Source organism: Falco cherrug, chromosome Z (assembly GCF_023634085.1).
Source record: "Falco cherrug isolate bFalChe1 chromosome Z, bFalChe1.pri, whole genome shotgun sequence".
NCBI lineage: Eukaryota > Metazoa > Chordata > Aves > Falconiformes > Falconidae > Falco > Falco cherrug.
Window position 1 is genome coordinate 28,288,109 of NC_073720.1, and position 16,144 is coordinate 28,304,252.

A 16,144-nucleotide genomic window follows, 5' to 3' on the forward strand; every position below is an offset into this window, starting at 1 on the left:
GGACTTGAAGGAGATGCTTTTTGATTTATGAACATTTTTTTCTCTAGTTCTTTACTGGACTACTCCTTTTTTAAGCGAATCCTGAATATTCAGAGAGACACTTTTAAGTAGAACATACAGAATGTGTTAGAGGCATGCCAGTGCACGTTGTGATTGCAGAGGTCTTTTGCCTCCAGCTGTTTATATTTATGAAGTTCCTGAGATTACAGGCTTTTGCATGGGATTCACTGCTTCGTGAACTAACCAAACAGTTGCATGAGTGATGTGTGTAGGTGGATTGCTCTCAAACAACAGAAATTTCCTCTTAATAAGTCTACTTAGTATTTAGAGAGGAGGACTTCTGTAGTGAATTTCAGATTTCACTGTGTTTCATTGAGCAAGATTAACCGATCCTTGTGGGTAAATGAAACGAGCCATATAAAGTTCAGTTTGCCTGCTGATATCACCAGGCCACACAGTAAATGAAGGTGTCATCACACTGGGCATGCTTTCATGTAGAGCATATCCCTGAGAAGGTTTAATGATGCCTTTAATTAAATATATAGAGAGCTGAAGGAAAAGTAAGAATTCTGTAACTAAAGTACAGTTTACTGTCTGTTAGTAATGCTATTTTGACATGCTATGTCTTTCTCTTCAACATTTTTTTCTTGATTAATTTTATCTAAAGCAGACATGTGCATAGAGTGTAATGTGTTTTTGTTGTATAGGTGATCAGTCCAAACTTAGGATGATGCTTTCTAATACTGTTTGTCTCAGCTTGCAAGTTCTCGTTTTGGGGTAATATTTGAAGGATAGGCATCTTCAGTTTCAAAATAAGGATGGAACTCCATTCTGATGGATCCACAAGTTAAAAAATAAAGTAAAAAAAAAAAAAGGGAAAAAATCTACAAGCATTTGTTTTCTCATCCTTCAACACAGAGATTATAGACCTAGAAGACCTGTTTATTGGAATTGCATTTAAGGCAATTCCCAAGATTTGTTGTTCAAACTCACAACTTTCAAAGCACTGCAATTTTCTAGTACAGCCGGTAAAGTGCAGGCCATGGAATATTTCTATGTGATCTCCTTAAATTAGAGCAGATGTCTTAAAAAGTTACACAGTCTTTGTTTTAAAATTCAAACTAAAGGATCTAGCATAAGCCCTGTTAGTCATACCTAAGTTCAGTTCACCTTTCCTGTACAGTGCTGTTTTTCTACCTGTGTTCATATCATCTGTAATGAAGTCACTCCTTAGACTTTGACAGTATAAAATAGACTCAAATCATTGGTGTCCTGTTCCGCTGATTTTGCAAGTCCCATGGCTTTTTATTTTTATTTTAAGACTCTCAATATTGGCTTTAAAGTAAGTTAAATGGAATAATACTATTTTTAGTGTCTCTGCCTCTGGATTTTACACTTTAGTACATCTTGTTTAAAAATAAAAATTGAGAAGCAAGGAGTGGTAGCTTAATCACAGCCAGTACTTTCACATGTAATTATAAGGTTTTATCTATTACATTTTTTTGTTTTTTAGAGGGACCTTGCCTGAGCTGATTTTTTGGTGATGTTTTGCTTGCTTTATCTGATTATTTTGCCATTATAAATTATGAGAGTTAATTTCCATGCAATCTCAAAGTTTGTTCTCCTGTATTGAAATTAATCATCACAGAAGAAAGGCAGATTACAGGTTTTTCTGAGTGTTGTAAGTACATGCCTATGCGTGGATGCATCCAGGCACTGAAGCTGAAAGCCTTTTTCTAATTAATGGTATCTATGGGATACCACTGTCACACACCTAAGCTACTTGTCTCCCAATGCGGAAAGTGATTTAAATGGCTGTGCAGCACCACAGATAGTTGGATTCTCTGACAGTTGGATTCTCTCAAACTTGTATTTCTCTTACTTATTCAGGAAACTCAGAGCTAGAGGTAATTTTGAAAACCTTGAGATAGAGAGAAAGGGAAAGGGCTGGGTTATGTGCCGTGAAGAAGAATTTCTGAATACAGATCGTATCTTTTTTCTGACATGTGGTCTACAGGCCTTTTCATACCATGAGTGACTCCAAGCAGGTAGTCACTGATAAACCTTGAATTATCTGGATAAAGATTCCAGAAACCAGTGACTAGGAGAGTGCTCCCCCAAGCTTCGTGTCTTCTCTGCACGGTACCTGACTATCCTATAGTGCATAGAATTTAGATCAGCTTTGTGGGTACAGCTCTTATTTAAGGGATAAGAACATTTGACTTGGTCCCATAATATGTGCTTGAATCATATCAGACAGCTTAATTGCCTTTAAGGGCCTGGTAGGGTCTGACATGGACACTGGAAAAACATGGGTGGAGATTGCAGGAAGATCCTTGGAGAAAGCAACAACAGCAATGTATTCTGTCCAAATAAAGAAAATCTGAGCATGTAGTATGAGGGTAGAGAGTGTTGCTTTTGTCTTGGATCAACAAGACTTAGGACAGGATTCAGGGAGGGGTAGTTGCTCTAGGTGAGCTCAGAAATTATCCTCTGGTAGGAACTTTACATCAGTCTGAAGTGAACTTTGCCTCCAAAACTCCTTTGTATAGGCAGATCTGTCACACTGGCCTATGTCTTTTCCAGTCGCTAAAGTAGAAGATGCCAGGTATCAAGTTTTATTGAGGTGGAAAAGAATAAATAGAAACAAAGGCTTACCTCACTATTCCTTTGAGATCAAGAGAGTAAAATCGAGCTCTCTTCAGGGAACTTGTTTCTTTATTGAAAGAAAAACTCAAAGGAGGGTGTTGAGCATGGAGCTTCAGTCAAGTGGGGTAAAATGAGGAAAAGAGTAAGGCGAGAGTGATACTTAAATAGATGTTCACTGAACTAATGGAAGGTCCAGAAAGCCAGTATCACCTGGAGGAGGTTGTACTGGTAAATGAGGGAACAATTGGTTCCACAGTAATCACTCTTTTTTGGACCTTTTTGTTGTTAAAACCCACATTTTAATTTCAGAAGAGTTCATTAATTTTGTAAGACTCCAGGTCTTTGTCCTGCTTGGAGCAAGGGAAATGGCTAGATGATCTCCAGAGTTTCCTTCTAGCCTCAGCTTTTCTGTGATCCCATGAAGATCTGCAGATTTGTCAGCAGTTCTAGCCCTGGATGTCTTTTAAGAATAAGTTCAGAAAAGTCCTTAGTTATCCAAAAGTGCTATGTTATTTTGTCTTTATTTATTTGATCCTAAAGTCTCTTCCTACTATTTTGTGTGATGATTAAGTGGTAAAAATGGCTTATACATGAGTTGTAGCTTATTAGTTTTCTCCCCCAGTTTTTTGTCATCTGTAAAACTTCAGTATTTTCAACATCAGGTAACTGGAAAGATAGTAAATATTATGAAGTCTGCAGGAATCTACAAGAAAAGTGCTTAAAGTTGTTTTCCTGTTTAGATACATCTTAAGACTAATTTTTAAATGCATCATGTTCTTGCATTGCTCTAGTTACAGCCCAAAATGTCATGTACTGCTATATTGGGTATCTTACATAAATCTTGTTTTCTTTTTACCCTATTACTCTTATGATCCAGATTTTCAACCTAATCCCAAGTTAGTTTAAGACCTATATTCAGTACATCCATGACTGACACTAATTGTCTTAACTGTATTTTAGTTTTCTTACCAAGTTCTATATTACAGTTATTTGGATTGTTACCTTTTCTTCTCTTTGTGGTGGTACAGTGTTAGCTTTCTCCTAATCTTCTAATACTTTCCAGCATTTTAGGACTCACTGAAGTAAAAATTAATGGTCCATAGTATGGCTTATTCAGCTTCCTAAATTCTTGGATGTTGTTTATCTGATCTGGTGGTTTAAAAATATTTAGCTTTAGATGTGTTAACATCTCTGTTTACATACTGCTGGATTGCAAAGCATTTTCACCATGGGACTACATAAGCTAGGTATCCTTTAAGAAATGTGACAAAATATTAATTGAACATATTTCTTTCTTTCTGTTTTGTGTTCTTACTGATTCTGGCATTTTCAGCTAGTATGGGTCCAGTAACACAGTAGAAGTTAAGTATTTTTGTTGTTGTTTTTCAGAACAGACTCCTTTATATCACCCTCAGTTAAACTATCTAAATGAACTTTCCTACCTCCTGTGTTTATTTGCTTTTCTTATCAATCTCTCACAGTTTATGACTTCAGGGTTTATAGCCACTATTAAGAGAAGTCTTCCATTATGTCATTGGAGCCAGCTGCTTTCAGTTCCCCTCTCTGGCTGCAGTTTAGTGAACAGCTGAGCTGGGTTGATGGTGTGTTCCTGCCAAAATTCCCTACCCCTTCCTGCTCTTGAGTTGGGAATTCCTGTGCCTGATGTTTGCAGCTGCAAGCTGGTTCAGTTGGCTTAACTTAGCACAAATATTTTTTTTCCTCCCCACTGGGTTCGATGTGTGTCTGGTTGGTGAGCTGACTCATAAACAGACATGATGCATGGCCAGAACTGGTACAAGGTGTGGTGGGTGAAGATGGAGAGCGTGGCCCATGTCTTTTGGCAGTATTGGACTGTTCAGCTGGCTCATCATGAAGCTGCAGCCTAAGCCTGTTTGGCTGGTTTTAATTAGTGTAGGCAACACAGTCATTGATTATTGCTTTATGAGCATCTAGAAAATCTAAAAGCTGACCTTTTCAAGTACCACCTGCTCATACTTATTTGAACCTGATTATAAACAACAAATGCAATCAAGTTATGGTGACCTGGTTGTCACTAATACTTGGTTGTGCAGTCCAGCCAGGCAGCTTAAGATGAGGTATAATTTATGATTCTTTGTTTGGCAACTGCATCAGAGAGTGTTTAATTTATGTTCAATTCTTTTCACAACTTCTATTCTCCAACCTTCAGTTTTGAGCCCAGTTTGGAGCACTACAAATGAGTTGCTCATAATCTACTCACAGCCAGCAAGCATGCAAGTTTCTGCAGAGTTTAGGACACTCCTACAGGAAAGCAGTTGTGCAGCATTTCTTAACTCAGGAAGGTGACAAGCCGAAGGGGGTCTCCAAGATTAGATGTGGCTGACAGCAGATCACTTGAATCCTAACAGTATCTCTCAAAGTCAAAGTGTGATCAGGCTGTAAGTAGTTCTAATATGGTCCTTACCAGCAGCCCTGCACGTCCTGATTTGAAAGTACATCTTGACTACAGCAACGTTTCTCGAATCTTGGTGCAGTGTGCTTTATTCTGGAAGGATGGCATCAGTTTATTCCCTACAGAAATACTCCCACATTGTTTTTAACAAATTCCTTGTCTTGACCCAGTCGCTACAATTACCATAGTTGGGTTACAGAGATGACAGTGGAGTTCATGCAAGATGCTGAGAGTATTCTCTGTAGAGCCAGTAAAGTCTGGGGAGAACACTGAAAGACATACCTGATGTGACCTGACGTTCATTTGAATCATTATTTGCAAATGTCTGGTTAGATCTGGTTGTGTATCTACTGTGAACATGACAATTCATGTGTGTCTTTAAATATAGCTAATGGCAGCAGTAACAGTAAAAAACCCTGCCTTGCTGGGAGAGAGGTGAAGGCGGCTTTGCTAAACATTCATGGCAGAGATACAGAGGCAAGTACAAAATGCTCTACAAAGTCTAAGAGAATAGAAGATCCTTTAACTAAAGGGAAGTGTCCAGAAGAGACTTAACAAGAATTTTAATGCAGTTGGATAACCCATCTTTGGACTGGACAGATGGGTGATGGCAGATACTGATGTTCATTATGAATACTAATCAAGTTCTTAAAAATATTCTGTTTTCTTAATTCCAGAAAAAAACAATAGAAGAGATCACAGGGTTTCAAATATAGCAGCAGGAGATGCCCAGTGTTACCAGTTAACTTTTACAAGGTTGATGTAGTAATCTGTCTTGTGTTCAAAGTGTGTTGTATATGGCACAGTATGCTGTGAATACAGCTTCTACGAGGAGGATGTAGCAGGCTACTGGTGCTGCTGGACATTGGAGCAAGGTCTTAAGATTTGCTCCAGATGCTAAAATAATGGCTTGTAGATTGTTGTGAGTAGCTGAAATAGTGAACATGTCTTCTAGATACTACTGCACACTTACCTTTACTGATGACCTGAACAGGAGGTATAGCCGAGTCTATGCTCCCCTGGGCTGGGAATGGCTCTTCAAGGGTGAAACTTGGCACAATTTTTGCTTACACACTGGTGTTGAGGTAATACTCACCACTTTAAGAAAGATGCATCATTTTTTGAAAGTTTGTTTTCAACTTGTGACAACTGTAGTCTTTTCCTAACCATCAGCAGCATGAAAAGCAGGAGACTGCACTGTTGGTGCCTAAACAGGGGATGAACCACTTCCTGAAACACAAATTATGGTTTTACTCTTTGACCAAACCCAGGTTATTGTAGGACTGTTTTAAGATGGATGATCCCTTGGATGAAATGCTAGAAGATGCTATTTGCCAAAACCCTCTGAATTCTTAATGCCTGTTTTTGTGGCATCTCCTGGGGATCAGCTGGCAAAAGTGCTGCCACCTTGAGCAATCTGGAAAGGTCAGGGAAATGGGGGTACTTGTTCCCCACTTCTCCCTCTTGTTGCCTGGAAGCAAAGGCAGATGCTTAGATGAACTGTGCTCCCCATGTTCAGTCAGCGGAGTGCAGTAATGCCAAGTTTTAGCTCACAGCTCTGTGGACAGAACAGCACTTCTTGCAAGGGAAGACATCCTGCATGCTCTCCCACAGTATTAAAGGTACAACTTCAGTTTTGAGAAGGCTGAGGGCCACAAATAAATTGCAGAACACCAAAAGAATAGCTGTAATGGCCCATCACCCTGACTTTTTAAAAATTTTCAACTCCTTTATGGGGAAGTTATGTCAAATACCTCTTCTACCCCTTAATCTAAAGAGAACACTGGAGCCCACATTTGTTTTTCCATGTAATTTCCTTATTCTGTCTCCTGTGAGAGCAGTGTTTGCTCTGTATTAACTCGAGAAATTACAGCAAAGTAACAGTGTGTTTGCCTGAGGCTGTTTCTTGTCCTAGGTGTGCAAGATGCAGTTCTTAAATTGAGAAATCTTCTGCATTTTAGACCTTAAACAAAACTAAATTCAATCTATCTTCTCAGTAGAAGTGGACATCCAGCTTACTGTGTTATCAAGTGACTCAGAACATGGAAACGTGATTTGAGCAGGAGAAAAACTGCAGCAGCATTTGGTCTGTACATGGGAACAGGCTGGTGAGACTTTGGAGAGATGTCAGCTGCAGAGATGGCAGATCAGAGACTGTGACACTCCTGTGCTCACATACTCAAGTACTTGGTGTGTGATGTAATCTAGGAACTGCTCAGAAGCAAGAAGAGACTTATACACAGAGGCTGAGGGATACTGGCGTGTGGAGGACAAGCTTGTGTTCAGGAGCGAGGTGAGGTGCTTAGTCAGAGGCTGAAAGCTCTGTCTGTTTGGACTTTAGTTCTCTGTCAAAACCCACAGTCCTGTAAGGCTCCAGAGAAATTCGGTGCAACAGAAGTAGAAGGTAAGTAAGTAACAGTTTCTGAGCTCTGGTGGTTGTGTTTTGTTTTTTTGTGGGTTTTTTTCCTTCCCAAGTTGTATTGGTGCATCTTGCCTGGATGCAATGTCTTCTCAGTACTAACACTGGGGCAGCTTTAGTATTTCTGTATTAGTGATGACTATTCATATAACCTACTGATGACAGTAGTGTGAAGTGGAAAGGAAGGCTGTGGGGATTATATAAGGAGTTAATCTAATTACAAAGCATGGGGGGACATCTGGAGGGGACAATCAGCAATTGTTGTAAAAATGGGCTGCTTCATTTAGCCATGATGAAGAAAGAACTGAGTCATCACTGAACACATTACCACTGCTTTCTGGAGCAGAAAACATGACTTCGGAAACAAGAACCTCAAGAAGGCAGATGATGCTAAGGGTGATGCTAAGAGAAGAAGTTGAATTGTAATCAAAGTGGTGAAGTTAGCATGATTTATGGCTTGTAATTATTAAACCTATTTTTTAAAAAAACTATACCAGCTAGGTTTTAATAATGAAAAAATAAAAGCTAAGTTACAGAACAAGGCTTTTTGAAAGAAATACAGCTGGGACAATAGCAAAAAAAATCATACTTCAGTTATAATAATTAAAATAGCCATCCCAGATTTAAAAATGGAAAGAATGGATTCCAAAGGAAGTGCAAGCAACTACAGAAAATGCAGAATATGAGTATTAAATATTTAATAAGTAATCCAGAAAAGGCCTCTTGTGTTTTTAAGATTATTTTATTCTTTAAAGACTGTTTGCTTTCTGTTGGTTATTGAATGAGCTAAGGGAGAACTTAAAAATCAACATGTTGGTAAACATGGAGGTCAAACTGAGTTGAGAAGGAATACTCAGTAGCGTAATAATATGCAAACTGGAATATAAGCATTAAGTTTTAAATGAAGAGGCCTGGTTATCAGTCCCGTCAAGGGCACCACACAGTATGTTATTTGCTGCTTTAGTACCTTGAACTGTTTTTAGCTTACTCTATCCTTGGAGGAATTCCAGAGTTTTTACTTGCATGTTCTAAAGTAAAATTGCCCTTTCATGACAACTGAAATGGAAACTAATTATGTAGCAATTCCAAGAAAACAAAAGGTACACAGATATTAAGATGCCTATCTTAAGCTTCTCAAACACACAAGTTTTAAAATTTAATCCTTGTTGGCATGATGCAAGACCTTCCTTTCTAGATAGATAGCAAACCCCAACACAGCTGTAACTCCCATGCTGTTGCAGTTGATAATCAAATATCTTACCTCCTTCAAATACCCTACATAAATTTGGCAGTGGTAGAGGTAGTCAGTTACCCCTGAAAAACTACCTGATCACGTACTCAGATAATCACAAACCTGCCTGAGCAGTATAAATCCAGTTTACAGTAGTTGTGAGTAGTATGTGGGCACTGGCTTACAATAACAAAAGTCAAATGTTAACAGAAGTCCCAGAACAGAGCAATGATCTCTGACACTTTGAAGTTCAATGAATACTAGAAGAACTGAGCAGCTCTATACTTGTTTACATCCCTATCATCCAGTAACTGAGGATGCTGGAGGAGTAGAATGGAAATGGCTTGTGAGCTCTCCATGCCACAGTCTGTTCTTTGGCCATTGTTGGACAGGCTGCTGGGCTAGATGGACCATTTGGTCTGACTATCAGGCACTTACATTCTTCACTCCTGCCTTCTAGCAGAAGATAAGAATCAAGCTCTTGGACTATTGCCTTCCAGCATGACAAGAATGGTACTTTGTGCAATGATATCTAGCCAGCTGAGAAAATGAATCTAATGTCATGACTGACTAAACTTACATAGGCTGTGGGATTAGTAGGAAAGCGACAGATTCAAACACATTTATTCAGTTTCAACTTTTGTTTCTGTAGTTGCAGCTTAGAAGGACTACTCTCAGGCTGCTGTAGTAGTACTTAAATGGTCTACTTTTATAGACTGGTGGAACAGAAGAAATCAGAAAGAATTACTTTAATCTTGCTACTGATTTTTCCCCTGTGCACTCAACAAGATACAGGCTTAAGGAAGTTACGGAATGTACAGCATTTGATAGCACAATTTACAGAGCAGCTCATGCCTATCAAGTTGAGATTTTTCTAATAAATGTATCTACAGTTCTGCCTAATCTAAGTGGTTAGTTAATCATAAAGGCATAATCCATTTTTTGTAGACATCTCAGGCATTCCAGTTTAGTAAAGCTGCAACTCTTTGCAGAAGTCATCTTTCCACCCACATTCTGTGTGGTGTTTTTTGAATATGTAAAAGACTTTGTATATTATCTCTACCCCTTATCACTTAAAAAGAAATTAACATTTTTCAATACAGGTATAGTTTTGTTCTATTATCGCTTAGAAGCTCTGTGGGACTATGCAAAAGTACAGGCAATATAAATCAGTATGTAAATTATATATTACATGTTTATTATGGGTGCATATTTTTAAAAATTTACATTTTATGAAAAATCAGAAGTATTTACAATTTTTGTAAGATAAACTTGTATGCTCTAATTTACAGTCTGATGTAATAACAATTCATAAAATTTCAGATTCTTTAGAGTTGTGTTTACAAGTTAATTTTCTTAGGAGGCAGCTACAATGGATATTGTTGTACATACAAGCAAGAACCAGCTTGCTATGTATGTTTTGTTTTTGTTTTTATCAGATAGCTACATGTGCTTTTTACATTGTTTTTGAATTTCTTTACAAAAAGTCTATATAAACTTGTATGGCTTCAAAATTGTAACCTGCACCCAATGCAAAAGTATGTATAATTACCTGAATGAAGGCTAGTTTAAAAGTGCTGAAACATAACTACTTCATTTAACTTATAAAAGAAAGTAATACTTGATTAAAAATAGCAACGCAGTTTTGGGTTTTCATTAATAAAATATTGTCTTGTTAAACACAGTTTGATTGCAAAGCAGATTACAATTAAGATTCCAGTAAAAAGACTGTACCATTTTATGAGTTAGGAATTTACCATTCCATCAGATTAGCAAATTAAAAGCCAAATATACTCTTCCCATCAAATCTACAGTACAGTATGTGCTTAGTGCTAACAATAGAACTCTCATCTGCGAAAGTGTGTAGTATACATTAGTATTTACGCAGCTTCTACAAAGCTCAATTTCTTGTAAAGCTTCATCAGTCCATTCATTACTGGTTTTGCATTAATTAGTTCAAGCACGTTTCACTGAAAACATATATATAATACAGAACTTAAAATAGATACAGGTATTCAAAATAGTCATATATCCCCATGGGCAGGTTACTGTTTGCCCCAGTACTTTTGATTTCAGCACTGAAAAAACACTTGATAGAAATACGTAGAAGATTTTCTAAATTAGTGACTTGCTTTAAAAAATGTTACTTATGTGTCACTTCCCTGTGCTTAGGCTGTGGCAAGCAGATTAGGTGACAATACAAATATTAAAATTGGTGGTTACAGAAAAAAATTAAACTAATATAAATGGCAGTACTTGTCATCCTGCTGCCATAAAATATACTTCTAAAATGCTATTCCTGCCAAAGTATTAAGTTTACATTCACATCATATATCCCAAAACCACTCACAGTCTGAAGACCTGCAGTAAAAGTGAAGGGAAATGCTGTTTGCTTTTGAAAGTTTGCTTTTACCATCTTCGGAGATTTTTCAGGATTCTCATCTTTGGTGACATTAAAGTTACTATCTCAAAGTTTCGAAGTCCTGCATAATGCATCACCCTTTACTACAGCCACATTTATTGGAATTACTCCATGAGGAAGTAATCCAGTATTTTAAACTCCTTTTAAAACAATCTTAAGTCTTTGCAAATGTGCCTTCTAAATAAATCCCAGTCAAAGAAATTTTTATAAAGTTGTGTGTATTATACAAACACTGTGCTTTCTTGATGAAGAGCCAAACTTTGAAAAATGAAGTGAGGCACATGAATTACAAATTGGATAGGCACGGGCTTTTTTTAAAGGCACAAATGTTATGCAGTTCATATAAAAATAAATTAAATCTACACCATTAATTAAAACAATCACAATGCCCATAAAATTTACTAACTGCAGAAGTAAACCTCTGCTGTCTTTTGCAATTTTGTAACACATTGCACTTAGGAAAAAACCCTATATGAAACAACTTTTATGTTAATAATATATGATACATGGGCATCAAGGTACATTTCTTTTATACATCTCTAACTCAGCTGGTTTTGTGGCATGAGTGGATACAAGAATTACATGAGACTTTGCCTCTGCTTTCTTTAAAAACTGGCAGTTGAAGAATCTGAAAAATTAATATTACTTATGGAAACCTCAAATATTTCTTAATCTCCTACATTTTTAGGTTTACTGCTTACAGTATAACATACAATTTTATACTTCCATTACAACTATGGATTACTGTTTTGATTTCATCTATAGAAATTTACTAAAATTTCAGCAAATTTTCCCAAATATTGCAGTTGATCATTTACAGACAGTGTTGAAGTTAACTTCAGTGCTATTATAAAGTAATAAAAAGTTCGCAAAATGACTTTTAAAAGTGCATTTCCTGTTCCGTAGTTCAGCCTCAAAGTAGGTCAACATTTTAAAAAAATTAATGCATATTAAAATAGTGTTTGACAAGTAAAGAGGGGCAGAGTGAGCTTCTTGCACTCCTTTGATCCAATGACTTTCACAGGTACATCAGCAATCTGCCATATACCGTCCTGAAAAAAAAAAAAAAAAAGCAGTTTTTTTGTAGTCACTAGACAAAACAGATTTTATCAGTATTTTCCTGTGAGCAGTTTGAGTGACTATGGAGAATAAAAAAATCTGTGAAACAGTTTTCAGCCACATTTTAATAAAAAGCAACTATTTATGCATCACTTACTTAACAGTTTCATGTTTTATAATTCAGCACTATAGAATATGTAATATTAACTTGAATATATAAGCATGTCAGTGTCTTACCAGTGGCAAATCTCTTCTTAAGGAGGGAAAGCCGATAGCCAGTGCCTACAAGCTCTACATCTACTCCAGAAAGGGTGCTTCCTTCACTAATGAATTGCACTGCAAGTGTTGCTGGTTTACTGGGCCCTTCTGAAAGTTCAAATTTTGCCCTGAGGGATCCAGAACCTATAAAAATAACAAAACCGAAAAGCTGGTTGTTTTGCAAGAACAAGATGATGTCCCAAACTTTTTAGCAGTAAGAAGTGAAACTAACATGGTGACCTTTGAGATCTATTCTTAGCAGCAGTCCTACAAAATTTTCAAAAAAGATGACAGTGAAAGTCTGTTTTTTCCCCAATACTCTGTTTAAGACAATGACTAGCGAATAATTTAAAGAGAAATTATACACATTTCTGCAAGATTATAAAGAATGTGTGTATTAGACAGCCTGGTAATCACTTATCACTTGAAATATCTGATTGGTCCTTAAATAATCACTTAAGCTTTCTGGTCTGTAAGTACTTAATAACACCTGTCTCGTACTTTTCATCGGCAGATTTGAAAGTACATCAGAATATTTAAGTGTTGTCACAATCTGTCTGGATGAATGTACACAAACAAAACCACTGGAAGAAATGCAGCTATACAGCAATGTACCCAGATGAAAAATTCTTTTTTTTCTAATAAAGACAAGGTCTCATTAAATACTTTAACCCAGAAATTTCAGTTGATTTTTCAGAGACAGTGGTGAAGTGTCATCACTTTGATGCTGTTATAAAGCAGCAATATTTCAAAATAATTTTATGTACATTTCTGTAGTCAATACAAGGCACTTAAAAAGCCCTCAATGTTGTTACTAGATTCTTTTTTCTAGTTCTTAAACAAGACTTCTTGTTCTTGCGAAATATGCTGGGAAGAATGAATTTTAAATAATTAATAATGAAATAATGAAAGTCAAGTATTTTTTCTTTACAACAACTTGCTATTCCAATAGGAACTGCTAAATGATGAGAAAAGTTAGTAAGTGAAATGTTACTGGGGTAAAAGCCTGAATTAATGAATGAAACTCTTTTATGCAATGGCTTGCTCTTGATAAATTTGGCTTAAAGTCCATTTCATTTCCTCAGTAGGTCTGCCACGGTTAGGGTAAACTGGAACTTCTTTCCACTCTAAGTATAGAAACTCATATATTCAAGTGCTCTGAAAGTTTGTTCTGTTTTATCTGTCTGCAATTGACAATTTACATAAATGTGTTTGAGCATAAAAAAACCCCAAAACACTTTACCACCCTGTACACTAGAACAAAGAAGACTTCAACACATTTGACCTATTATTAACAGTGTTTGTGCAACTTCTCCCTTTGTTTCTGTAAGTGTAAAACCATCACAGTATTACTTCTTCTTAGACAGCGTATTTTGAGTACTACATGTTTATACTCAAAGAAAAGGGGAAGAAAGATGGTGGAAAGAGAAGGGAATATATCAGAAGCAGTGGGATATGTGCCAGTCTGTTGAACGCACACAAGATGCAATCTGCATCACTGGCAGTCCATTTTATGCTGCTCTGCAGGTATACAGTAGCTGTTCATCTGGCTGCATTTGTATTTTAGTGTAATTTTTCTTAAAAGAAGCTCACAGTTTGGAAAAGAAGACAGCTACCCCTACATAATCATAATGGAAGACAGATGGCAAAGAACTGTGAGGTCAGTGAAGGACAAAGTACACCAGAACACAGCAACAACTTCTGTCACATAAAATTCTCTCTGGTTTTGTTTGAATGATGACCACAACTCTGCAGCCTTTGCAGGCATACAAGAGGTCTTCCCTTCCCAGGATTGTGGTTTCCACATGAAACCAGCCACATTTATAAGCAAATCTGTGCTCTCATAATGCCCTACACTAAATTCTTAAACAGGGCTTAAGGACCGCCCTTTACACCATGAGTTCATTCTCTACAGAGGCTTTGAGGATAAGATGACTCCCTTTGCCATCTGTTTTCTGCTTCAGAAGAACATTGCACCTGCGTAGGCTGTAAGGGCTGCAACATCGACTAGACCTCAGGGAAAGGCAGGTGGGCAGAGGACAACTATTGATACCTTATAAAATGCTATATAAATTACCACTCTCAGCAGATGTGCATAGATTAATTTTTTTTCTGGAGTCGTACATATGACCATATACAACATGTGACCAAAACAAAGACCCTCAAAATGCTGGTCAAGAATCATCTATTGTTGAGCCTACCTCAGCACAGGACTTTTGGATCTTTTTTTTTTTCCCCTTCTCCACAGTCCCCTAGGTCTTCCCTGTACATCTTTCTACTTTATTGCTATTGTTAGTGTGTGGCAAGACACAGATATTGAACATATTTTCCTTTGAATAACTGCTCATTTCCAAATAGCATTAATGTAATAATTTCTCACTAAGTCTAAACTCTATTTTAGACCTACCAACTGCTTTCAGGGGGCTTCATTCATTTTTTTTCTTTTATAGCTAATTAATACATTTATATTTTGACATCTCACTGTTAATGGAAACTCTTCAGGAGGAAGTTAGTTGAGAACAAGGTAAACTGGTAAACAGGATACAGTGTGAGATGATGTGTAAACAAGCGTGAGAGTGTAGAGGCTATAATAATTACCTTTTTACTGTTACAATTTTTATGTACAAGGAAACATAATAAGAGTTCAACTTGCCTCCATTCTCAGACTTCTCTGAAATGCTAGATATTTTCCAATACGCTTTCATCTGGTCTGCATTCCTGTAAGAGAATGGCAGGTTAGTTATAAGCACCAGTTTTGGCATATTATACCCAGATTTACACTGGTTACAGACATCTCTAAATGGAGGTTTATAAAAATATTACACAAGGTATGTTTGTGGGAACTATACAAAGCAAACAGATGAAGAGAAGGGTGTGTCTGCATTGCCCCTGAGCAGCAGAGCTCTGGACCTTTTGATACAGTTCATGCTATCTTACGGCCCGGCTGTGTCTCCACAACTCAACCCCCTCCATAGTCTCAAAGGGTAAAGACAGGCCAAACACTCTGCAAGCAGTTTGAAAGCTATGTCTTTATGCCTCATGATGATGGGATGAGATACTCCTGGCAGCATGAATGTTAGTGTGCTTCCACTCTAGTAAAACGAATTGTTGTAAGTGATACAGGGTTTACGCTCACTTCTGAGCTGTAAAGGGGCAGAGGAGGGCACCAAGCACCAGAGTACCTAAGCTGGCAGGGCATTTTACCTCCTGGAGCACTTTGCAGCAGTTGCATTGAAGGAAAGTCAACAACTCAAAGCTGTGAGCAGCATGAAGCGCTGACAGGTTTGCAGTTGCCTTTGGCATTGGTGTAGCAGGAGTGAAATGCTCACACAAGTAGCACAGATGGTAGTGGTTAGCTGCAGGAGGTCAAGTCATAAACCATTTATTTTTAAAAAATCAAAACCCCACCACCCAATCCACTAGACCAAGCAGGTAGCACACCACAAATACTACAGCTGCCTGGAACATGACTGTATTTTGTTTTGTTTGGGGTTTTTTTTGGTTTTTTGTCAGTTTTCCAGGCTCAAAATTCTGGCCTTGGGTAGTTACCTAGGTGAAAGAATCTGGCTCAAATCCTTTAATCAGATGATCTGTAATGAAACTGTCACTCAGATTTGAGTCTTCCTAGCTAACACTAGGTGTGCTGGGTCCCGGGCATTCCTGCTCTCGCTCAGG

The 16,144-nt window shown here is 37.5% G+C and overlaps 1 protein-coding gene across 5 annotated transcripts in view; it reads right to left on the reverse strand.

The window, feature by feature from the left end:
• Positions 1-9,907: 9,907 nt before the first annotated feature.
• FCHO2 (FCH and mu domain containing endocytic adaptor 2) overlaps positions 9,908-16,144 on the reverse strand; it is a 100,160-nt gene continuing 93,923 nt past the window's right edge. For all 5 annotated transcript variants that reach the window (XM_055698529.1, XM_055698528.1, XM_055698526.1 and 2 more), the window contains 3 exons: positions 15,123-15,187; positions 12,449-12,613; positions 9,908-12,204 (listed from right to left, as the gene is read on the reverse strand). In XM_055698529.1, coding sequence (XP_055554504.1) covers positions 12,182-12,204; positions 12,449-12,613; positions 15,123-15,187 — 253 coding nt within the window. In that variant the 3' untranslated portion in view covers positions 9,908-12,181. The remainder of the gene's footprint in view (positions 12,205-12,448; positions 12,614-15,122; positions 15,188-16,144) is intronic.